Consider the following 27450-nt stretch of genomic DNA (forward strand, 5'->3'; position numbering starts at 1 on the left):
TCTTACTGGAAAATCTGTTCGTATGTAAACCTTACAATTCGAATTAAAAATAAATATCTGGTTAGATAGAACATTATCATATTGATTGAACAAGTTTTAAATTGTCACGTGGAAATATCATGTTATTGTGTTTTCATAAAAAAATCCATATAAAAAAACCTATAGTTTTTTGTCAATATGATAATAGTGTGATGTGAACCTGTTTCTTTCTTTTAATGTAATTTACATGTTTTTTTTTTTTAAATAGATTAATGATGATTTATGTTCATTGGAAAGTACGCATTATTATTATTTTTGTTCTTACTTGATTATGGAAATGGAAATTGGTAAAGTTGCTTAAATTAACAGAAAATCAATACATTTGTTTGGTGATATGTGCGATTAACATACTGTTGTGAGAGTGTCGACACACTCCTTTCCCACGTCGGATAAATAATTAATATACGGAAGCTGTCACAGATATTTTGGGATTCAAGCTAATAGGGCTGTCAATAGGTGGTAAATATTATACGATAGTTTGAAACCGATTTTTATAAGTACACAGATTATTACCTAAATTATCTCATAAAATCCTTTCTAGACTAAGGGGTTATATTACTATATTTTTGATAGGTAAATAAATACTTAAATAAGTAATGAATAAAAGTCTTTTATTCAGAAACAATTTGGGTGGATTATAAGTAAAATAATAGTTTTATAATATTAGGGTAGCAGAATTATTGTGTGTTAGTTGTTTTATTATTTTGAGCATACCTTGGGCAAACTAAAAGTTCTGTATCTGTTTGCTTGTCAGTATTCAAATTCGACTGACGGTAACATTCAAAGATCACGTTGTTTTTGGGCGTGTGACAACCCTAAGTCCCCTTTAAATAATTCATTAAACATGTGTTTAGAGAAATGGCTCATTAAAACTATCTTAGCAGGTTTGTTTTTATGTTCGTCATATGGTTAGCATTAATTTGGTAAATAGGACTGTCATAAAACTGTAAGTGATTCATGTAACTGGCCATTTGGTATTGCTTATTTGGAAAATTGAAGAATTATAATTGTAGATAGGTACAATATTATGTAGTGTTATACTAAATCTATCTACACTAATATTATAAAGAGGAAAACTTTGTTTGTTTGATTGATTGTAATGAATAGGCTCATAAACTACTGGACCGATTTTAAAAATTCTTTCACCATTCGAAAGCTACATTATCCACGAGTAACATAGGCTAGGTTTTATCCCGGAAATCCCACGGGAACGATGCGGGTTTTTCTTTGAAAACGCGGGCGAAGCCGCAGGCGGAAAGCTAGTTATTTTATAAGATACTTACGAAACATTGTTCGAATATCACATCAATACAATATTTGTTACCATATTTAGTCGGTCTATTTCTTTTCGCATATAGATGTAGAGCTATTAATAAAATAGACTAGTCTTGACGAATGTTCATTTTAAGGATGGTACATCCCTATTTTTCATATACTCAAAATAAAAATGACTGTTGAAATTGCTAAACCGTTTAAATAATAAAAGGATTGCCACACTGACAGCATTTATTTGTTTCATACGATAATAATTGAAGACAAGATCACGAAATTTAATATGTATAGAAATCGAGCAAATTTAGATCGTAATTCATGTTAATAGAGTCGATTTTTGTATGAAATTGTTTTGTGTGATGTGTCGTAGTGTGTGTATCTATTATGTATGTTTGTGTGAATGTAATAATAATTTGGCAAGTCAAAGGTTATGCTTTCCCAAAATTATCAGTATTTTCGTAATGTTGGTAATTTCATTTATTAGTCACGTTATTACGTTATTGGTAGTAGTAATGTATATTTTCAACATAATAATTATGTCGAATAGTTTTGATTACAATTTTGAATTTACAAAGATGTCCGAATTTCAATTGAAATCAATTATTAAATTATCCGCATAAATATAATATAAAGGTGACAATGCGAAGCTAACTAAATGTTTTATTGATGCAATTTAAAAAAATTATAAAAAATTTCACATACTATCTAACTATAAAATTATTATCAACAGAAATCGGTTTTTAAAAAAATGAATTTAATATCGTCAATCAAACATTCAATTCTAGATCAGCATATAGGTAACAAGACATACAAAAATACACGATGTTATCAGAATATATTCCACACGCGTTATAACTTAACTATCAATTATCGAACAATAAGGTCAGAAACTATATTCCCATATTAATCAACGCCTAAGTGTTAAGTTTATGTGTTAACTTGAAACAAATTAAGTTATCAACTTAGAATAATTATTCTAAGGTTATCAAGTACTTCAATTGTGGGAACTTAATGGTTAGTTTTTGTGAGTCACAATAATTTAAATGTGTGATTTACGTTTTCTTAAAATATACTCTAATTTTGTAAGGTTATTTTGTCGAGTTAAGTTATATTCGCTTACTTGTGAAGATTTTTAATTATGTTAGTTTTAAGATAACTATAAGCAACTTAACAACCTTCATTATTATAATATAGGTAAGTATAACGAAATAAACACAGTAAGAGTATGTTAAAACTTAAAATGTTATTATCCGAGCAAAGCCGGGACAAGTTCTGATAACAATGCTATATTACCCTAATTCTTATACATAATATACTAGCTGCTCCGCGCGGTTTCACCCCCGTGGCTCCACTCCTGTTGCCCGAAGCGTGATGAAATATAGCCTATAACCTTCCTCGATAAATATGGGCTATCTAACACCGAAATAATTTTTCAAATCGGACCAGTAGTTCCCGAGATTAGTGCGTTCAAACAAACAAACAAACTCTTCAGCTTTATAATATTAGTATAGATAAAAATTATATTTGCAATTTTTTTTCGTCAATTCTGTCCCTGATTTCTTGGAACATATTATATGCTACTTAATCCAAGAACTACGTTATCTCACAATACTTAACCGTTGTTTACTTTTTCCCATCACGTTTTGCGTAAAAGTAAGTACATAGATAGTATTTCAAGATTACATGCAAAATTGCATCAAAATTGGCACAACCGTCTATTGGTATTCAAAAGGAACGTACCTTCGTATTTATAATATCTATTACTAGCTATGTATTTTAAATCTAATAAACACAGTCAAGTAAATAAATCACATCCCAAACGAGTTATGAAAGCGGTATAAAATGAATATTTACCAATGTACACATCTATAACGTAGCCAATCTGTATATCCTATATCTAGCTCAGTCGTGGTCGCTCCAGGGCATCGGGTCAAAGAATAATAAAACAGACACGCAATATTCCGTTTTGACGTTTAGTATCGGATAGCGTGTGAATGCTAGGATGGACAAAAAACTAATTGTCGTCCTAGATTTTTATTTTATTTAATTAATTGCTAATTTTGTATATGGGAATTTACTTAGTTGTTTTGTGTTATATAATGTTTCTTTGTTTGTTTCAATACAAACCAACTCTGAACTTTATTACACAAAAGATGTCGTTGGTTTTAAATGAGCCGTTTTTATATAATTGTTTATACAATTCAATTTAGTAATTAACCAAACTAAATATTCCTAAATTCGAAATAAGCATACCACAGATAAGTTATTTCTGAAATAATGCTTATTCACCATCAAAATATTAATATAATTTACATATTTTGTCATTTGTGTTCCATAATATTATGAGTAAACTGGTATTTCCTGACAAAAAAATCTTGCACTACAACACAAAAGGGAAGTACTACATCTATAATCTTTGGACATGTTGCAAAATAGTTTAGACGCATTAAAATATGTGAGAGGGTCGATATCTCTGCCTCGCTCTTGCCCGCGGCTACACTTTAAGTAACTAGGTGTGTTTATGGTTGATTATTAATTGTGAAAAGTATTTTTTATTGTCTTTGATTTCTTTGAGCTTATGTTTATGGTCAAATAAGTGTTAATTTTGATGTGTTTTAGCTTTGGCCCTAGTGTGTAGCATCAATTCTATATATCATGGATTATTTTCGAAATATGTTTGATTGTATAATTAATTAATAAAATAATTCGTTATGATTATAATATTCAATATTTAATAGTACTATAATTTAGCCTAGTAATAGCTGTTTTATTTAAAACATCACACACCTTACAAATAAATGAATCTAAAATAGGACTAAGGGTTTAGCTCAGATTTGAGAAACCTTAGATCGAACTAAGATAAGACTATATTAGAAGGGAGAGTTCGGATTACAATTTACAAGCACTAAGTTTATGTCTTATATTTCATTTGCAGTACCTACTGAGAACTAAGTATCGTCTACTATATGTTGTACTAGCTTACCGCCCGCGGCTTCGCCCGCTTTGTCTAAAACCTAATAAATTATATACTAAAACCTTCCTCTTGAATCCTTGAATCCACTCTATCTATTAAAAAAAACCGCATCAAAATCCGTTGCGTAGTTTTAAACATTTAAGCATACAAAGGGACATAGGGAAATAGGGACGGAGAAAGCGACTTTGTTTTATACTATGTTGATTTTAACTGTAGATTACTCAAACGGAATTAATTTGTGTTTATGAAAAAATCATGAAATTATCAGTCTCTTAAGTTCACATTGAATTCGTACTTGTTTATATATGAAATTAGTAGATTGAAATCTGTATATTCATCGCAAATTGCAACTTAAATCTAGGAAAAAATGTTGTGTGGTTTTATGAAACCACGGTAAAAGTGAAACTTTATCGTACGGTTCCGAACACTGCTTTATACCTACTCGGCAGCCGACCGTCACGCGACATGCGCTACACAGACCAAAAAGTTTGAGACGATGTAATAAAAGTTTCACTTTAAAAAAGCACTTACCAGTAGGACAGTCGCATTCATACCGAAGCTGGTCCAGTGGCGTGCACCTCCCCCCATGCAAGCACGGCGACGGTTCACACGGCACGTACTCCGCGTCACAATCCCGCCCGGTGTACCCCGGCTCACACACACAGGTATACGAGCCATGGGTGTTGAAACAGCGACCATGGTGACAAGGGCCAGAACCACTCGAACATTCCACCACGTCTTCAGTACATCGCGCGCCGGTGAAGCCGGGCGGGCACACGCAAGAGTAGCCAGCGGTCGTTGTATTGTCGGCGACGCAACGTCCCCCGTTCCGGCATGGTTGAGAGGCGCAGTGGTCCTCATGGGAGCATTCCTCGCCTGTAACAAGGGAATATTGAATTCAGGATTCAAGAAAAATAGAGGGACTATTGTAGTTTTAACCAGACTAGACAAGAAAGAGGAGCATGGTGTTGAACAATATGTCAATTATTTTAGACCATTCTTCTGCAAACTAACACAAATAAACGAAAAGTTTTGATCGCCCATTTCTAATAGATTATTTTTTTATTAAAGCTCTTTTTGATCAAGCCGCAATATAATAATAATAAAATAAAATGAAGAAGCTGTCATGATTTTTAACTTAAGCAAAACACTCTCAAGCCGAAAGTGTTCACAAACTATACCATAAAACAGGATATCAAAGTATGGTTCACATAATTTATATTCAAATCCTTGATTGGCCAACGTGTGATATTTCTCGAACCATCTTCCATTCATCAATTTGATATGCTTCATTTGCATTCATATAGCCATAAATTTTAATATCTCATTAGAACGACAATATTATGCAGACTAAATTTATGTTTAGGGAAAATGGTAATTATTTATGGATTCAGAAGGAATCCTCTATTTTAGTTTGTACTTTGTCAATTTGAACAGTAGCAATCCATAATAACTTGTTGGTATTTAATTAAAATCGCAAAACAACCTACGTTATCATCAACGTACATTCGAATAGCCTTCGCCTTCCTAGATAAATAAGCTATCTAGTACTGACATAATTTTTCAAATCGGACCACTAGTTCCTAAGATAAGCGCGTTCAACCAAACCAACTTTTCGTAACTAGCTTTCCGCCTTACTTCGCGTGCTTTGTCTAAAACTTATTAAATTCTATACTAAAATCTTCACTCTATTTATTGCGTAGTTTTAAAGATTTAAGCATATTGTATGCTTAATAGGCTTATATTACAAAAAATAAAAGGTTAATAGGGATAGACATTTGAGCGACTACGGAGTTTGTTGCCGATTCTTCTCCATAGAAAATGTTATGACGTTTCAAAAGTGCTACTAGAAGAAATCTAATTGAATAAATTGTTTGAGTTTGACAGCGACGGCGTACTTGTTTTATACTTTGTAGTGATATAGAAGATTCACCGATTGCCCAATGAAATTCGTCATCAAATGGTATGCTGGTCACTAACGAAGCAAACACGCTCAATTAGCCTGTTTGCTACAGAGCACTAGCACAGGCTAGTGTCCGATCAAATTAATTGATAAGCAAATACATTGAGTGAGGAATGCATGTAGTTTCACGCGCGTTTTAATTTCTCGTACTTTGAATATCAATATTTGGTTTATCGTGTATCTTTACAAATAAAAGAAAGTGGATCGGCTGAACGGATTTTAATGGTTTATTGTTGAAAGATAACTTCTAGAGAAAAGGACACCAATCAGCACTCCTACTAATATTAAAATGCGAAAGTTTGTGAGCTTAGTTTGTGAGGATGTGTGTGCTTGTTACTCTTTCACGCAAATACTACTGAACCGATTACAATGAAATTTTGCACACAAATAGAGGGTAACTTGGATTAACACATAGGATAGGTTTTATCCTGGAAATCCTACGGGAACGGGAACCATGCGGATTTTCTTTTGAAAACGCGGGCGAAGCTGCGGGCGGAAATCCAGGTTATTATAATAGTATCGGAAAACCGAAACAAACTCACGAATGTTGCAATATGTATTTCAATGGCAAACATTTACAACTTCTTAAAACTAGTGCTTTTATTTATAATATTCCAGTATTGGCCATAGTCCTAAATTAATGTCATCAATTTCCCAATGTAAGTCTATGAGACACAATTCATTTACCTACACATACATATTATATATTGTGCACACAAAAGCTTGATAATTTAATTACAAGTTTACATCGTCACTAATCAACAATAATTAAAGCTTTCATATCAATATAAAGAAACATTTATTTAATTACACGAAGCGAACAAGAAATTCTCTTGATAGTATAATTGCTGTTACATTGAGGACAGAGATGATTAACTAAGGTACTACGCAACCATAAAACTAAATATAAACGAATTAGCTGCGCTCCGCGGTTTCACCCGCGTCGCTACGCTCCTGTTGGTCTTAGCGTGGTGATATATAGCCTATAACCTTCCTCGATAAATGGGCTATCTAACACCGAAAGAATTTTTCAAATCGGACCAGTAGTTCCTGAGATTAACGTGTTCAAACAAACAAACTTTTCAGCTTTATAATATTATAAATATAAATAAATTAAGTATAGATAAATCTTACTAGTTGTCACAAGACTGAATATACCACTGGAGTACTGTAAATCATATTCGTTAGATTTATCTTAGAGCGTATACGCACTATGCGGGTAGCCGCATTGCGGGTAGCCGTCCGGCTGACCGCAAGCACAATTATGTACGTAATATTCATTTCTATGCGCACTGCGATGCGGCTACCGCAGACCGCACAGTGCGCATAGAAATGAATATTCCGTACATAATTGTGCTTGCGGTCAGCCGGACGGCTACCCGCATAGTGCGTATACGCTCTTAGAGTACCATGTTTTATTACTTTATTTGGTTACACGCAGGGAGCTTATGGTCACGGAAGTTTTATAGTAGATAAACAACGTCTAAAACACAATACCTATATCTCGGGTAATTCCGAGAACATGTAATTGCCACCTCTGGTTTGACAGTTGTTTACAAAAATAGTCTATAGACTTGATAAATGTTGAAATCGATTTGGATGGTGAGCAGTTAAATGTTGACACTCTTTTTTGCAATAGGTTCTAATACAAAATTTATCCGAATTACATTCGGCACAGATTCTTGTTAGTTTATAAGTAAACTTGAATATTCATTGTCTCAATTTTGTATTTTAACTAAGTATTTTTAAGGTTTTATTCAAAATCCTGCATTAAAATACAAAACAATGAGCTATTTAATTAGTTCACATAAGCTATTTTTTAAATTTTAAGGAAAACCTTGATTCTTTGGCAGGCATATAAGCAACAAGGCATAACTATTTCTTTGTGAAGAAAAACAGTGAGCTTCGTAAATTCCTTAGACCTTACACAATCCTGCGTAATAAGGATCTAATAAAGAATTGAACAGCTATCTCATAAAGCTGAGTTATATTGAACTTGTTACTGAGATAAAACGTAAAGTATTCATGGAAAGGGATTATAAAACTGCGGCTATTATAGCTTTTGCTTCACATTATGAAGTAATTACAGAACTATCTATAAAAGGAGAACTTACTTTCAGACTTCAATATAGTAATGAATTGGACAAAAAAATTCCGGGTATCCAGGAAATAATTTTTAAGTTAGGTTATTTAAGACCAACATAACTTGGGGTCCCCAAGTGGGGTAAGGGGCAGATGCATTATGCATATATCTGTTTCAATGATCGATTTTCTGTAGGGATAAGTAGGTGATCAGCCTTCTATGTCCTGCGAGACCGAGACATTTTTACAAGTAGTTGATCAGCCTTCTATGTCCTGCCAGACCGAGAGTTGGCAGGCGAGAGTTTTTTTCTTACTTTAACTTCTACAAAGCATACTTTAAACAGTTTTTGGTGAATATGGTGCCTTAGGAAATCTTAATATATATATAAACTAGCGACCCGCCCCGGCTTCGCACGGGTGCAATGCCGATTCTAAATACACTACAGAAAAACTGTGAACGTTGTATATAAAAACATAGTGGCCCGCTCCGGCTTCGCACGGGTATAAAATATATAGCCGGGCGGCCGGCCGGTACCACCGCAAACGCTACGTCCCGCAATTTTTAAATCTGTAATATCTTCGAAAATATTCACTTAAATCTTACTCGTGTAAAGGGCCATATAGATCTATATTAAATGAAATATGTATTCAAGGTATTTAATTGGTTAAGGATGCTGTATTGGTTAAAATCGCATCGAAAATTAGCCATTATTTGTCGTAAAAAGTAAATGACAAAAAAAAGTTATTGTGGGTTATCCATAAGAGATAGACATATACCATCGCGGACTTTTCTGTAGACCTTTTCAATGTGTATAATACTTAGTACATTATTTTGATAAAACTCGTAGGGTTCAGCCTGCGTTTGCAATGTAAGCGGAAAAAATGTAATTTTTTACGACATCACATTAGAAACCTCAAAAATAACAGTACTTCTCCACTATTTAATGGATGTTATTATACATATAAACCTTCCTCTTGAATCACTCTATCTATTAAAAAAAACCGGATCAAAATCCGTTGCGTAGTTTCAAAGATTTAAGCGTACACAGGGACATAGGGACAGGGAAAGCAACTTTGTTTTATACTATGTAGTGATCTCGTGTCACAATGTTTGTCCTCAATGGACTCCTAAACCACTTAACCGATTATAATAAAATTCGTACACCATTTGCAGTTCGATCCAACTTGAGAGATAGGATAGTTTAAACATGTAGGTACCACGGGCGAAGCCGGGGCGGACCACTAGTGTTATATATTTTCTAGTAGTAATAAGAACTTCAGTTCTAGTGTAATCAAAGCCTAAGCTAGTGGAATATGATACAATCATATTTCAAACGAGATTACTATTATGCTGTCACTTACAAAGATTAATTGAGCGGAGGTAGCGAATGCATCGAAGGGCAAAGTGCATGAATGATAGCATCGTATTAAGTAATTGGACACACGAAATTAATGCTAAATGATGTGATAATACTGACGTTGGAGCTAATGGCTAATTGCTTGAGACAAAGAGAAAGGAATGATGAGTGAAGTTATAAATGCGAAAGTTATTCTGTCTGACCGTCTTGTCTTCACGCCCAAACCGTGGAACTGATTTGAATGAAATTTGGTAAAAGTATAGTTTGAGACCTAAGACGGGACATACAATAGTACTTATCCCGAAAGACTCGCGGGAACGGGAACTATGCAAATTTTCTTTTCAATAGGCGGGCGACAACGCAGGCAGAAAGCTATCTTGTGGGTATCTTTGGAAGATTTCCCCACTATAAAAAAAAGGCAGAAAGCTATCTATTTAAAACATTAGATTAATTAACAATTATATTTCTTACTGTACCTGTATCCTGATTCGAACTTTTGATCACTACATAGTATAAAACAAAGTCGCTTTCTCTGTCCCTATGTCCCTATATCCCTTTGTACGCTTAAATATTTGAAACTACGCAACGGATTTTGATGCGGTTTTTTTTAATAGATAGAGTGATTCAAGAGGAAGGTTTATATGTATAATAACATCCATTAAATAGTGGAGAAGTACTGTTATTTTTGAGGTTTCTAATGTGATGTCGTAAAAAATTACATTTTTTCCGCTTACATTGCAAACGCAGGCTGAACCCTACGAGATTTATCAAAATAATGTACTAAGTATTATACACATTGAAAAGGTCTACAGAAAAGTCCGCGATGGTATATGTCTATCTCTTATGGATTTTAACCAATACAGCATTAATCCTTAACCAATTAAATACCTTGAATACATTGTTCATTTAATATAGACCTATATGGCCCCTTACACCGTATGATTTAAGTGAATATTTTCGAAGATATTACAGATTTAAAAATTGCGGGAGGTGGTAGCGTTTGCGGCGGTGCCGGCCGGCCGCTCGGCTATATATTTTATACCCGTGCGAAGGCGGAGCGGGCCGCTATGTTTTTATATACAACGTTCACAGTTTTTCTGTTGTCTATTTAGTATCAGCATTGCACCCGTGCGAAGCCGGGGCGGGTCGCTAGTATTTTATAAAAACAAAACTCGAATAATTAAAAAATGTAAGGCCTCTTTATCATAAGATCTGCAGATATTTAAACTTACAGCTGTATAATTGTCAGTTATTGTATATCTCGTTGCTCATTATTGCCTCTTAAATAGCAATGTATCGTAGAATTACATCAACAAGTGTAACAATAAATTAATATACATTCATAAAGGTCTTGAATGAAACAATGACGACGATATATGAATCAGGAAATATATGAATGAATCATATCCAGTTGTACGCCTTTATCGTATTGACATGTTTATTTGTAAATATTATAGACATGTTATAACACTAGTATAATGTTATGTATTGTATTGCGGTAAATTATAGTTGCATGAGTGAGAATTGAGAACAATGATTATGTACCTTGGTTTAATATAACTTTTTAATATTTAAACTAGATTTTTGTTATATAAATGGTATTATTCTCAATAGTACATCTCCTGTATTGTATGCTTGCATAATATATCTATTCGAATTTCGTGTAAGTGACCAATTTATACCATTTTTAAAAGCAAATCACAAAGTTAAACCAATCAATTCGCTGAAATCGAGATCACAAACTCTTAAAATCTAGGATAGATTGGACATGAGATAGGATAAGTCATTCGCAATACTTAAATTATCTACTTACACCTAAATACTGAAGAAGTACATACCAGTATACCCCGGTGGACAGTCACACTCATAACTATGCAACGACGTCAACCTGCACGTCGCACCATTCAAGCAAGGCGCAGAATCACAAGCCGCTGGCACTCTGATCTCGCACAGTGACGCGCTGAAGCCGAGAGGACAGTCACACGCGAAGGAGGGAGGCCCTCCGCTGACTCCTGGGCGCACTCTGCACGAGCCGCCGTTCTGGCAGCGCGGGCTTGATTCGCTGTGGCATGGGTTGAGATGCTGGCAGAATTCGCCGGCGTATCGTGATGTGCAGCTGTAACAAATTGACAGATTAGTTAGGTGAAAGATACAGGGATAAAAAGGTAGGTTTAGTTGGAGTTATACTTGGATCAGAAGATAGGAATGACTGTAATTGATAGTAAATATTTATTGGTTTGTTTTTCGGATACGATACGGTATGATAAGAAAATTATTATGTTCAAAGCGTTGATCTCAACAACAACATAAAAGATGAGTTATTTCTGTTTCTTCTGAACTCGTAGCAAATCAAAGGTTCGAAGGCACACAATTTTAAATAGATAAAAAAAACAATCGATTGCCAATATCACTATTCACTACACAGTATAAAACAAAGTCGCTTTCGCTGTCCCTATGTCCCTTTGTATGCTTAAATCTTTAAAACTACGCAACGGATTTTTATGCGGTTTTTTTTAATAGATAGAGTGATTCAAGAGAAAGCTTTAAGTATAGGTATAATTTAATAGGTTTTAGACAAAGCGGGCGAAGCCGCGGGCGGTAAGCTAGTAACCATTAAGAACAGTATAAAACCTATGCCTTATACAGCGGTTTAAAACACAGCAGAACAGTACTAACCCAACCTACCTAGTATACCGTACGAGCAATTTAATCTAAGCCCCTATTAAACTCCAGCTACCACACAATACACGCTGGCCCTATCGCCGGACGTCGCCAATAAATAAAGCAGATACGTGGTACACGACTGTGTGACATGCGCCCGCGCACCTTTGTGTTGCGGGGATTTTTGCGGCCAGCCGGCTGGATAATTAAATTTTGTTTGCGGTATGGAATGGTCTATGTGAGGTTTAAATTGTGTTTGTAATAGAAGTTAGAAACATGGATATTACAACTGAAAATATTTGTTATGGAAAACATTGCTCGTATTATATTCAAATACAGAATAATAAAGTATGATAATGGGTATAGTTTGTAAGAAAACTTATATTTAAGAGAAGATCTAATAATTTATGACTATTTAAGTGAAAAATAAAAAGTACACTGTGTTCTGTGTCCCAATTGCTATCCTATATTTTTAATAGAAACTACTACTACTGCTACTGGAGTGGCGCAGGGACCCAAAGTGAGTCTTGGCCTCCGACAATAAGAGCCATTTTTATTAGATGTGTATTGCACGCCTCATAAGCGAAGCGTTGAGGTGGGTACTACTGTCACTTCGCGCAAAACATCTGATTTTTCAAACTTAAAATGTCTTTATGTATCATACATTGCACTTGTAAGATAATACATACACACACATATTAAGAAAAAACACTATTTTTAACGTTCATGATATTTTTGATGTCATTTTTGTTATTTAAACTAGTTAAAAAACAGTTTAAAAAAGTTCTGTCTTGGACGTCCGTGTGTCTGTATGTGCGGATCCTTTTTCTTGTTAACACGATAGCGACCGAAATACTTTACTAATCGAGTCTTTTTTTTTTCTCTTACGCTTGAGTATGCTCAGGAATAGAACCCTTTCATTTTTCAGGGTCTGATTCGATGTGGTTTAATTGTTATTAAATAAACAAAAATAATAATTAATAAATATTTATTAAAAAAAGATTATGAGGCGTGCACTTTTGGATTTTCCAAATTATTTAAAATATATTATCAGTATTTCTACCTAAATAGCACATGAATTTTCATTGCTATTAATATGCAATAGTTCTCTTGGGTATCATGAACCCAACAATACTTAAGAATAAGGACGTCAAAACCTTCATACTATGAAATGTATCCTTAATATATCACTGATTCATACGTCAGTCAAGATATGCATATATCCATCTCTTTTTGACATCACTCCGATGTATGCGACAGAAGACGTTGAACGAACATGCATGTTAAAATTTTGTTCTATATTGTCTGTTACCAGGTGAAATTTCAATACATGCTCGATGTTTGAAAAGGTATGGAATACATTACGGAGTTTGTTCGGAACATAATTTTGTTATATATCCTACTAATCATACTAATATAAAATATAATAAATGCGAAAGTTTGTGAGGATGGATGTGTATGTGTATGTTACTCTTTCACGCAAATACTACTGAACCGATTACAACGAAATTTAGCACACATATAGAGGATAACTTGGATTAACACATAGGTTTTATCCCGGAAATCTCACGGGAACGGGAACTATGCGGGTTTTTCTTTGAAAACGCGGGCAAAGCCGCGGGCGAAAGCTAGTTATACACATTTTATCTCCAATATCTAATATGAATGAACTGCCTATAAAATAAATTCTGAACGCGTTATTTGCATAATTAATAGGAGTTATGATTATATCAACAACCTTCAAAAAATTAATATTACATATATGCATAAATACCCCAGAAGTATCAAATTACTAGACCATTAGACATTAACAAGTCTAGTGTTAATTACCTTGTAAATGTGTAATTATAAAATCTGATACTGCACTTTACGCGCCGCTATCAAAATAACGTCCTACACCATATTTTGTAACTGATCGTAATCTAGTTTCCCTTCGTTTTACAGTTCATTGGACTATCATGATTCATACTGGATTAGTAAAAGGTTTAGTTTAGATATAATTTTAATATCATAAATATTTAGTATTGAGAATGTATTTAGATTACGAAATAGGCACTAGAAAAAGTGTCAGGACAAATACTGATTTTCAACATCTAAAATTCTCTTTTTTTGTAGCCAAGAAGCATCAAAACACCGCAAAATTCAATGGTGTTCAAGTTCTTAGAAATGCAGACAAAACCTTTCCAAGATTCAGTTTAGAACCAGTATTTTGAGGCGTGGGCGGCTCACGATGTCTCACACCCACACTCTGACCTCCGCGAGAGGGTATTTGTCCTGAACGATATGATGCGTTTATATACCCCTATGATAGATAGCATATAATTTGCAGGATGTCTCAATATTGCTATATCGTCTGTCTGTTTATCTCGATGAACTGAAGAATTTATAGATAACTAGCGGTCCGCCCCGGCTTCGCCCGTGATACATATGAAAAATAGATGTTGGCCGATTCTCAGACTTACCCGATATGCACAGAAAATTTCATGAGAATCGGTCCACCCGTTTCGGAGGAGTATGCAGACTAACATTGTGACACGAGAATTTTATATATAAGACTAGCGGTCCGCCCCGGCTTCGCCCGTGGTACCTACATATGAAAAATAGATGTTGGCCGATTCTCAGACTTACCCGATATGCACAGAAAATTTCATGAGAATCGGTCCACCCGTTTCGGAGGAGTATGCAGACTAACATTGTGACACGAGAATTTTATATATAAGATTTAATTGGATATTTCATTACTCTTGATATTCTCTTTCATTTACCATGTAGTTAAAATGCGTGTATTACAGGAGCATTAATGTAATTGCTGCGCTAAAATCATCCGTAGGTATACCTTTATAGCTTTTCCAAGAATGCAACTTATAAATAATCTTTAAAAATAGTATGAGCTTATCTAAAAACCTGCAATTCAAGCGATCGTTGATAGCTATGGATTTATAGGGTGCACTATAATGAAGATTTAGTCCATCGTTATCCCAGGACAAAAGGTTCATTATTAAAGATAATCGTCTTCAGGTAGCCGGTGTCATCTTTTTGCGCAGACGCTTTGTGGCTAGAATTAAATGCCCGTTTATGCGATATGATTGCTGTAATAGTGCCAATTATCATTTTGTATTTTGTCCCAGTGATGACGTCATTTATTCCGAGTAATTGTTATAAGTGATGGTTGAACGAAATCTTGGTAGATATTTCTGACATTGGACGCTTCGATTTTGAGCTTTTTAATCACTTTGCTATTATAGATAGCAAAATTATTCGCGAAATTACAATTAATGTTTTGCGGTACAGGGAATATTGCAATGGGAATGCATAAGAAGTGTATACTCATCTTTCCCTGTTTTTACAATGATTTGGAACTTTACACAAGCATTTATATCTGGTAAATGTTATGAACAAATCTAGTAATTTATATACCTACGTGTACCCGAGAATACACATTACACCGTCTACAAATCAAAAGCCAAAATAACACGACTTCCACTCATGCATCCAGAACCCGGAATACATTGTACGCAGTAACTTAATATTAACACTGTTTATCATCAATTAAACGAACATTGTACAATCTAGCCCCACCTTTAGTTCCGTTCCAGAGCAATAATTTATGTTGTCCGACAGGGGATCCCATGTCGTGGTGAACGAAGTAATAAATATATACTGCGTGTAACTGTTGGGTTATTCGATATGGCCACGATGAACTTCTAGGCTAACATAGGTTCTAACCTTTGTCCAATGCCTCATCCAGTAAATGGTTTAGTGACTCAATGTTTTCGAATTTGGCATTCTCTGGATGACCAATGATGACTATGAAAAAGTGGTTTCTAAACTCTCTTTTAGAGCGATGCGTATATGAATTTTCGGATATTATTGAGTTTCTGTTATACTCAGAATGTAGCTTTATTTTGGTTAGCAGAGTATTTCTAACATACTCATATTTGGATCAGACATCTTCTGCATATTATTGACCTACATTTTTATTTATTTTATTTATTTATAACTCTTTATTGCACAAACTAAAATATGACAAAAATACCATTAATACATAAGAAAGACATAGTTTGTACAAGAGGCGGCCTTATTGCTAAGCAGCAATCTCTACCAGGCAACCTGATGGAAAGGAAATGTATGAAGTTAATGGGATAGTGCAAAAAGAAGAAAAAAAAACAATAATAATAAATAAATAAAATTATGTAAGTATCAAAGATACCTACTACATAAATACATACTACTACATAATTATACAAATAAATAAAATACATATAAATACATACATATGCTTTGTAATAAACATATACATACATATTATTATATAAATAGAATACATATACATACACATACTATAGTACAAACGCAAAAAAAAGATATATATATATAAACAATAGTTGGTGACGTCAGCAAGCAAAGCAAATCTATAGCAAGGAAAAGAAGTGATCTTTAAGCAACAATTTAAAAGAGCAGAGCGTTTGAGCACGTCTAATATTTTCTGGTAATGCATTCCATAGTTGAATAGCCCGGACAGTGAAAGAATTATTAAAAAATTTAGAATGATGGAAAGGGGTGCTGAGCAATAACAAGTTGGAAGAGCGAAGAGAGAGGGAATGACTAGAGCTTAAATAATCGAAGTTATCTTTTAAGTAAGAAGGAGTCTTAGGGCTAAACAGAACACAGTACAAAAGATGCAGCAGATGAGTATCCCGGCGATACATTGCTCACATTGCATGCGTATTGTTCATGAAATACCAAGAATAACGGGTAATGCCACTTAGGGCTGATTTTTCAATCCTTGGTTAAAACTTATTCGTCGAATAATGTATAAAACTACCATTTTAAAAAGATGTTCTATTGGCCCGTATTTGACAATTTACGTGACATTTTAATATTATCGTGTTATACTTTATTGGACGGATAAGTTTTATCCAAGCATTGAAAAATCCGCCCTTACAGAACAATGCCTTAACCAACCAAAAAAGGATAAGGAAAAATTCCAACAATAGAAGCCTCAAATCCTGCAACGGAATATGAAAATGACTGGACATAAGGCTGGACATCACGTGGCTCGTTCCTGGAAGCGCGCATGTTTCGAGCAATTTGATGCGCATGCATTACTACGCATGCGCGCTATCGCGATCATTTATTGGTGTATAATTAAGATGTAGCCTAATTAGGGTTAATGCATGATCGTGGTGAGGTTATAAATCTGTTTTGTAGGTGACTTCTGTTGTATTTTCGAATATTTGTTTGATCACATGGACAAACTTGAAAGTATGTGATATATACAGATATACCTTATTTTTATTATTATACGATTTTTGAAGTGAAACTTCTTTAGGCGCGTTGAGAGTAAAATTTTAAGGTTGCGTCATGGCAATACCGTCACGTCATGGAGTATCGCGACGATTTTCTATCTTTGAATCTTGCCAAAGAAGTTTCACTTCTGTCACGTGTGCTCAGCACACACGTTTTGTTTATTTTATAGCACTGAATATGTATCAAAAATGGACATCTAAACTCAATTTTTTGCATGTCATTTCCGATATTAACCAAATTGTGCTTCTTATCCAAAGATATTGCTATGAAACCGTTACGGAAGCTGCATAAAAATGTGATTCCATCTTTTTCTCATCAGATGGCTCGACCAGTCCAGTTCCTGTGGTCATTAGGCGCATATGGCCTTACAGTTAGTTAGTAGAAAAAGTACTATAAGGACAAGACCATACCTAATTGCGCTTGCGCAGTTGGATGTTAGAAGGCTTCATCTTTCCCGTTGCGATGGGTATAAGTATTCAGATATTTGCAACCATTTTTTCATTAAGAATTTATCAAAAATTTTAGTAGTAACAAATAGCATGCTTAGTAAGTAAAAACAATCTTATTCTTCCAATTAAACGGACATATTTTAATATTTTTAACAAAAGAATAACCAATTTTACAATAAGGTTTTATGTTACACAGAAGTTCTATTAAATAGAGTCGCACCAATTTACGTAATAACTGGAAATATATCTCGTAAAACTTGGATACCAGTACCCGTGGTCATAAACGCTAAGATATTAAAGGCAGTTCCTGCTGAGCCAAATGCGATTCGTTCTAGATTCTATCGCCATTTAAATCCTAAGTACCTTGAATGGAACTTAGCGGTAGCCTGTATATGGTAATATGAACTGTCGATACTTATGAGCCGTTATTTTTATGTAAAATAGACTGTGGGATGGTGCATAAAATCCATACTAATATTATAAATGCGAAAGTAACTCTGTCTGTCTGTCTGTTACTCAATCACGCCTAAACTACTGAACCAATTTTCATGAAATTTGGTATAGAGATATTTTGATACCCGAGAAAGGACATAGGCTACTTTTTATCCCGGGAAAAGGACGCAACCCCGGAAATCCCACGGGAACGAGAACTATGCGGGTTTTTCTTTGACTGCGCGGGCGAAGCCGCGGGCGGAAACCTAGTGCTTGATAAAGGAAGATTGACGGTGGAATTGGTTGATAAATACTTCGGCTTGATGGTCATAACATGTTTGGACAGTTGTTAGAACTAGTAGATTTTAAGTACGTTTATTTACTAACATAAATCTACAATAAATAACAGCGCATTTTCAAAACTTTGCCTTACATAATATGGGACTCCATAGGGTGCTTAAACGTGCCGAGAAAAATAAACCATTCCATATACTTTACCGCCACTTTACAACAATCCTGACCCTGGAATTTGTAAGGCTAAATGTAAAGGTCTAAAGGATAAGCGTTGAAACTTATGGGCCTATAAACCGCGCGGTAGCCGGATTTTACGAGCGCATTGACGTACATTGCTCCTTTGTAAGCATTAAATATGTCCAATTAAGCGGAACCGGCAGCAATGTAAACAGAAGTCGGTGAATTTGTTTTGCAAACATGTACTAAGTACTTATTTCATATTGAGTCGTGCTACAATGGATATAGGTATACAAATAATGATTCTATAAGCGTTGCATGTAAATTTTATAGTGGGCGTTCTTTTGTAGTTTATTTTGGATATGAATGAATCGTAAATAACGTATTTATATGTAATTTATTTCAAAATATTTTATATATAAATGACAAAAGACAAGTTAAGCAGAAAACATGTTTAGTAACAACAGTTCAGCATAATACGTTACGTAAAAAGACTCCAAAAATACCAGGTTCCAACTTATTTCATGTGAATATTAAGACAGATATTGTGACATTCGCATGGAGCATCAGGCGTTATCATTTTTCATAAACAATTCTTAGAACTTTCTAGAACTAGATGTAGCCTATGCGATAGGGCTTGGCGATGCTAAACACGATAAGCTGTATTGATCCTACAACGCTCGGGGCCATTATAATAAACATGATGGCTTGTATCATATTTATTGAGCTGGATAAATAGTAAACATTATGAGGTGACTGGAGTTACTTGTGGGATAAATCACGGTTTTTGTTTGTTGATATAGATGGTTGAAACAGTTTTGATATTGCTATTTTATTAATAGCTAGATGTAATTCCATAGTTTTGTTTCGCTTTAGTTAAACGTTACTTTGCTGTATTAGTCGCTACTTCGGGCGAAAGCAAATCGAACATCACAAATGTTATAAAAATCCGGTCGTTTTAGATAACTAGAGTTATAAATATGGACTTAAATTGCGACAGGACTTTTACAAAAAGAAAGCTTACTAGAGCAGATAAGACCTTATAAGATTTCAGCATAAAGACAATCTTTGACGAGTACATAATAAAACAAATGCATTAACCAGTGTACACCACATAATGTCAAAGTTCGCGTACATTCGAATCGGTATGACATAGGAATTGCAATCTAGACTAGATAGTTTAGGTGTGTCGCGATTGGTCGACGGGCTGGGCGTGGCGGTAGGGGCTGACCTCAGGTTATCTGTGTCCTTAGTGTCGCAATGCCTAATTATTGCGGTTTGCAAATGGCGGGAAGAGATCTGTCAGATTTGAATTTGGAATTTTTTATGGTCACAGATTATGTAGGTGTTCTTTTTTTAAATTTCATGGCCATGGATACATTAGTATTTCAGTCGTAATTTGTAAGTGTAGGTGTTTGTGTTCTTTGAATGTTGCAATGCTTATTACGGTTTACAAATGGCGGGAAGAGATCTGTCAGATTTAAATTTGAAGGGAATTATCATGGAACAATCTATGGTCACAGATAATAAAGTTATTGGTATACCTACAACATTTTATGTAGATGCAATGTTATAATTTTGATAATAGTCTTATAGAAGTTGTTTTTTATCTGCATAATATCTGACAAATTATATCCCCGTGTCTTAATTAAAACGTGCGAAAACAAAATAAATATAAAATATAATCGGGTAATATGATATGCTGTATTATAAAATAAAGGTCAAAGTTTGATTATTCATGGAATAAAAAATTAATAAAAAATATTCCATTAATGCAAATAAATAATAATAAATATTTTTATCACAAATCTTTTCCTAAAAAATAATATCTTAATGTTCATCTTAAATCCTAAATATAAAAATAAAAACATTAATAAATGAAATATGTATTAATCGTTTATCGTTTATTTCTTATTCTTTTCATAGACATAAACATGGACATATTCAATATAGTTTTGTTCACAAGTAAAAAGTATAAGTGGCACCCGTTTTAGGCTTAGTTCGAAGAACTAGCCTGTATATACAGGCACCAGCTTCTCCCTGAGTCATTTGAACTTAAATAAAACAAAAAAAACTTGAAAAGTGAGCTAGTTATATAAATGGTATGTGCAAGCATATTATACAAATATGATTACTAAATAAATATAAAATTTTAAATTTATGAGTAATGTGTGTGTGTGTGTGTGTGTGTGTGTGTGTTGGCGTGTATATGTGTGTCAAAATAAACTAAATATATCAAGTAAATTATAAATAAATAAGAGAATAAATAAAAATACAAAAAATAGGTAAAATAAACAAATATTGATTTATAATTTTAATAAATTTAGTATGTAATTGATTAAATACTAAACAAATTATATATATTTTATAATATTTATATGTGAAACAAGATTTATAGTTTTATAGTTTTTTCTTTAGTAAGTTTTCGGTGGATTCATAAGACAACTCCTGTAACCATTCTGTGACTGTTTTTTTAAATTTATAGTTATTCATAGAATATATGTTTAAGATTTTATTTGCTTTATTGTAAATATAATCTCCTAATATAGCATAAAACTTCATAGGAAAATAGTGTTGAGAACGTTTAACCTCACATACCATGTAGGATCTACGTTTATCAGTGCTGTTTAAGTCAAATTCAAGTTCCTGGTGTTTTCTTAAAATAAGTTGCAGCAAAAACAATTGTCGCACTGTTAGGACTTGGCATTTTTTATATAAATCTTTGGTCGGATAATCAATTGGCCGAAAGGTCATGACTTTTAAAACTGATCTTTGTGCTCTCTCAATGGTAAGCATGTTACTCTTAGCCATGCCACCCCAAGCAGATATTCCATAATTTATTAAGGACTGGCATAATGTAAAGTATATCCGTTTAATGAGGTTGAAGTTCATGATGTGACGGAGATTTTTAAAAATAATTATCAATTTACGAATGCGGGCAGCCAGAAGTGTTGCATGTTTATTAAAATTTAGATAGCAATCAACAATAACACCTAGATACTTAATGGAATCAACATTTTGAAGAGTTATACATGTACAAGATAGTTTATCAGGGCAGAAATGAGCTTTAAGTGTTAAGTTACTTGAATGTCTTATAGAATTTTTGTTTATGCCAAAAGTTAAGTATTTGGTTTTATCAGAATTAAGAGTCAACGAATTAGATAGCAGCCAATTACTTACGATATTTAAACCAGACTGTGAAAGTGAAAAAGCTTCCTCCCACGTTCGACCATCAAATATTAAAACCGTGTCGTCTGCATAAGCTATTATTTTTCCGTTTTCAAGAGATAGATTTGTCAAGTCATTCATGTACAGTAAGAAAAGCGTTGGACCTAAAATACTTCCCTGCGGAATACCAAAAGAAAGCGTTTGTTCGGTACTAATTAAGCCGTTTAGTTTAACAATTTGTGTTCTATCGGTTAAGTAACTTTTGAACAATTCAAATGGTTTACCTCTTATACCGACATAATTTAGTTTGTTTAATAGCAGGGGCATCGATACCGTATCAAAAGCTTTCGCGAGATCGAGGAAGACGGCAACACATCTTCTATTTATATCAAGATTAGCCACAACATGATCGATAAGATTGTGTAGTGCGTCCGTCGTTGATCTCGATCTGCGAAAGCCAAATTGATTGGGTGATAAAATACAGTGCTTCTCAAAGTAAGTGACCAAACGTGTATTCATTATTTTTTCAAATATCTTTGAGAGGCATGGGAGTATCGATATAGGGCGATAATTATTCATAGAACCTCTATCTCCCGCCTTATATATTGGATGGATAATTGCTTTTTTAAAGCAATTAATGAAATAGTCACAACTCACAACTGTTTAATAATTTTAACACAGACATAGAAAACAAAACAAGTCACGATAAAACGTACAACGCCCGAGGACAATAGCTCGGAACAAAAGTATTGTTCATTTGTGACCACTAATTATTTAATAAATAGTAAATAGATGATAAGATTGTAGTTAAAAACAATGCACTACCAGTTGTAATTCCAAATATAAATCAATTGATAAATATTAAATAATTAAAATATGTTTACGCGTTTCTAAGCATGAAACGAGAAATTAAATATTTTTAAATAAAAGAACTTGAAATTAAACAAACTATTTTTGAACCAATTACGTATTTATAAAACATTGTCTTTTGTTTTTTTTTTCAATTCACAGATACTAAAAAAAACTATTGAAATTATGCAATACGTCAGATCTAAATCTAGATATAAGTAACATTATCTGCTATAAAAATACTTATATAAAGAGCTATAAATAAAGAATATATTAACTCAATTTATTCAAAACTATAACCTTACAGCGAAATAATTTCAAATCGATGCAAGTAGGAGATAAAATCAACTTATGAATTTAAATATGGGAAATGAGATCGTAAATTATGTTTTTATGCGATGTTTATAGACCTGATTCTCCTATAAGGGCTTAGGACGTAAGCTAAGACGGTAAATATTAGAAAAAACGTGGACATATTAAGAAAATAGACAGTGATTGATGCCAAGATGTTCACGTAATTGGCTGGTAATAAAAAGCTGAATGTATTACCAAAAACTTAAGGTTTTATTCGCACAGGCAAAAACAGATGCAGAAAAACTTGGAGCAGTTACTTTAAATGAAAATGAAGAAAACGAAATTATGTTTGTAAAAATAAACGTTCAAATGAGTGACTAATTCTTCCTAAACGATAATTTAGACACAGATAAAGTTAAAAAAAAAGTAAACGAAATATAAAACAATAGATCTTTCGACACAAATTAAAGATTAAAATTGAGCAAGATTACTCTCAAAGGTAAACTCGGGTAATATATTAATGTTTGAGATAAGCGGTGCAATGATCAAGGTTTAATCGTGCGGGCTCTATCGTTTAGGAGAAAGGGACAAGCTGGGATGTGAACAGCTGTTCACACGACCGTTTTTGGTGATTGAATAACCTTTCATATACCTTTATGAAGGGTCCTTTTAATTAGAGAAAGGTGTTGACTTTTTTTTCTGTAACAAGACTATGGTACAAAACTGGATATAGAATTTATTTTTATGGCAATATAATTTTCTATAAACTGAATTAATTTGTACGAATCTAAAGCTAAAACTAGTATATTTTTACATTTAAAGGATTTATTTCCTAATCTAATCGAATTAAAAATAATAACTCTAATTTCCATACATTAGGATAAATATTTAAAACCATAGAAACACCTAAAACGTTTTACCAGTTTAAATAATGCAAACGCGTGGATATCGGCGCACGCGTTCCCACGCACGCACACAGCCACGCGCCGCGCGTGTGTGCGTCCGTGTGCCGGACGGCGAGGTATTTCTCTTTTTGCTCCAACATTTTGAGCTAAGCAAATATGCGGCAAATCGTCATATGTCTAGTTTGATTTGAAATTATTACTTCTGGATCAGTCTGTTTTTCCTTGGTTTCTTCTAACATTGGACTTTGTGCACTTTTGTTTACATTTTCAAAATTATTTTCAACTAATTTCAAAGAAAGGAGGATGTTCTCAATGTATTTATATGGATTTGTTACCTTAGAACTTTAACGTTACGTTAGTGCCTTCCTTTTGGCCCCATTTCAATACGTCCAATCCTTGACCATATGCAGTCAATTTGATGTTTTTTATAGAATTAGTTCAAATTCTTTTCACAAGCATATGATTTAAGGTTGATGTTCCGACCGTCCCTCCATACATTTTTGATTACCTCTAAACACTTAACACAGACACTATTTCTTTAAAACTAATCATTTTATCACTTCTCTATAATGAAATGTGTGCGCGTTCGACCTTTTTAATCAATAATTTACAATATTTACTTAGAAAAACAACAGTAAAATACCGGAAAAATTTGACACTTCTACAGTAGTGTGCGTGACTTTTGCCAAGCAAAACACGACATAAAGCACGACATCTAGCGCATAGACTATATACTTATTACAGATCTAGCGCGTCAATGTCTAAACGAAAGGCGATGTTTAGACATTGACGCGCTAGATGTCGTGCATTCGCGTTCGTTATCTTATGCATAATGAGCATAATTCTAATAAATCAAAGTTCTGTGTAAAAATTGAGTAATTTCATTTCCAATCGTTCAAAGAAAATAACAATAAAATAAAATAAAACTAATGACCTTAGAAACTATGTTTTTTTTTATTTATTACTCATTATTGTTCGTCCGTCGTAGGTCTGTAAACTGTATTGTACACTGAAGGTAAATGGTACTGTAGGTACTTTAGTTCGGCGTCGTCGCTCGTCGGCTTGATATAAAATTACATTCTTGATTTCATTGACACGCGCTATGATTTGCGCGCGGAATTTCTTGTGTTGTGAATTTATTTTTGTATGCTATGCATTTTAATTGATTCAAATTGCAATGTTTCTCTAGTATGCATTTGAGACTATATTGTAAATTGTAATAATTGATCGTGGGTATAGTAATTAATTATTCTAATAACGCAATTAGTAATATATGTATTTTCGGTGGGATTCAAAACAAAAAATTGGCCCGTGATTTTTATGAAATTTCACCACATTGCAAATCACATCAATCATAGTTCGTACACATGTATGACGAAAGTGATTAGTATTGTGGCTAACATTGACTCATCAGTTCATCACTGAAACCAGTGATAAATCAGTACCTATATCATATTGTGTTTGAATATTTTTAAACAATGATATAAGTATACAATTATTATAAATCGGTAAACTATCAAAGTAATCACAAACTTGCAAACATTGGTAAAATGTCCAGTAGTTTATGAGCCTATTCATTACAATCAAACAAACAAACAAAGTTTTCCTCTTTATAATATTAGTGTAGACAAACACTATGAATACGATCACGAATGCAAATTCGGGGATTTTCTAATTATTGCTAAATAATAATTGAATTCGTTTTGAAATACTCTATAATTTTTAGTGTATAAATAGACATTTATAATGTGGTGCTCATTTTTTTTGTACTGCTAACGCTATTGTAGGTACCTATTTTCGTTGTTTTATTTCAAGTGAACACGGCCATACAATTTTGTCACGAGCCGCCTATGATTGTAGGTACTTTTGTTAGGCTCCTTCGTCGTCCGCGTCGGCTCGAAAGTTCTTGATTTCATTGTCACGCGCTATGATTTGCGCGCGGATTTTCTTGTGTTGTGAATTTATTTTTGTATTATTATTATTTTTTATTTTTTTTTTATTTTATTGATTCAAATAAAATATTTCACTAGTATGCATTTGAGACTATATTGTATTATGTATAATTTATCGTAGGTATAGTTATTCTTATAACGCAGTTATATTTTCGGTGGGACAATTTGACCCGTGATTTTTCTGAAATATCACCACGTTGCAAATCACATCAATCATACACACGTATGACGAAAGTATAGTGGCTATAATTATTGACTCATCAGTTCATCACTGAAACCAGTGATAAATCAGTATATCATATTTTATTGTGTTTGAATATTTTTTAAACAACGATATATACAATATTATTATAAATCGGTAAACTACCAAAGTACTTCCGAATTTTCAGACAGACAAACAAGTAGTTTGAACACGCAGTTTTCTTATACTAGTAGCAAAAATCAAAACCATAATATTATGTTTACCTACTATATTTTACTAAAAGTCGAGTGCGTCGAAATCGTAAATAATAATATGTTTTTCACCTTCCTGGTTATTTTCCCATAGTAAATAGTGTTTTAGGTTTGTTGTTGTAGGTAGGAATAATAATAATTATTCTTACATGTTGGTTATGAAATGTATATTGAAATAATTTACTTTTATTATGATATTAGTTTTGAGTGAAAATGCTTGGATCAGCATAATATTATATGGTACTTCAAATACATGTTTTGATAAAAAAAACAATAGTGTAATAAAATAAAACTGCGTTTTATTGTAATCAATGTTGACAATTTTAAATTCCACAATTATTGATCAATAAAATAGTTTACACCAACAAATATAACTTTTATTTTTATAACAATCGTTCATAATATAAACCGTAGCAGGTGGCGTTTTGAAGTTCTGTCTACTCAAGTACTCATACAGAAAAATGGAAAACTTGTTTTTTTTGTAAACAATTTATTACTCATGTTGTTTGGCAACTCGAAGCGTGGTCGTCCGTCGTAGGTACTTTTGTTCGGCGTCGCGTCGTCGTCCGCGTCGGCTTGATATAAAACATTCTTGATTTCATTGACACGCGCTATGATTTGCGCGCGGAATTTCTTGTGTTGTGAATTTATTTTTGTATGCTATGCATTTTAATTGAATCAAATTGCAATATTTCTCTAGTATGCATTTGAGACTATATTGTAATAATTGATCGTGGGTAGGTATAGTAATTAATTATTCTAATAACGCAATTATATTTTCGGTGGGATTCAAAACAAAAAATTGGCCCGTGATTTTT

General features: G+C 33.4%; 1 protein-coding gene across 1 annotated transcript in view; it reads right to left on the reverse strand.

Annotated features, from left to right (window-relative positions):
* N (neurogenic locus Notch protein) overlaps positions 1 to 27450 on the reverse strand; it is a 143283-nt gene that overhangs the window by 44493 nt on the left and 71340 nt on the right. Inside the window, exons 3-4 of the mRNA XM_089713320.1 lie at positions 11527 to 11804; positions 4817 to 5161 (exon numbers count right to left, since the gene is read on the reverse strand). Of these exons, the coding sequence (XP_089569446.1) occupies positions 4817 to 5161; positions 11527 to 11804 (623 nt within the window). The remainder of the gene's footprint in view (positions 1 to 4816; positions 5162 to 11526; positions 11805 to 27450) is intronic.

Source organism: Colias philodice, chromosome 3, assembly GCF_061535455.1.
Source record: "Colias philodice isolate Cphi_HAF_F1 chromosome 3, ilColPhil1 Martin Lab GWU primary, whole genome shotgun sequence".
Classification (NCBI taxonomy): domain Eukaryota; kingdom Metazoa; phylum Arthropoda; class Insecta; order Lepidoptera; family Pieridae; genus Colias; species Colias philodice.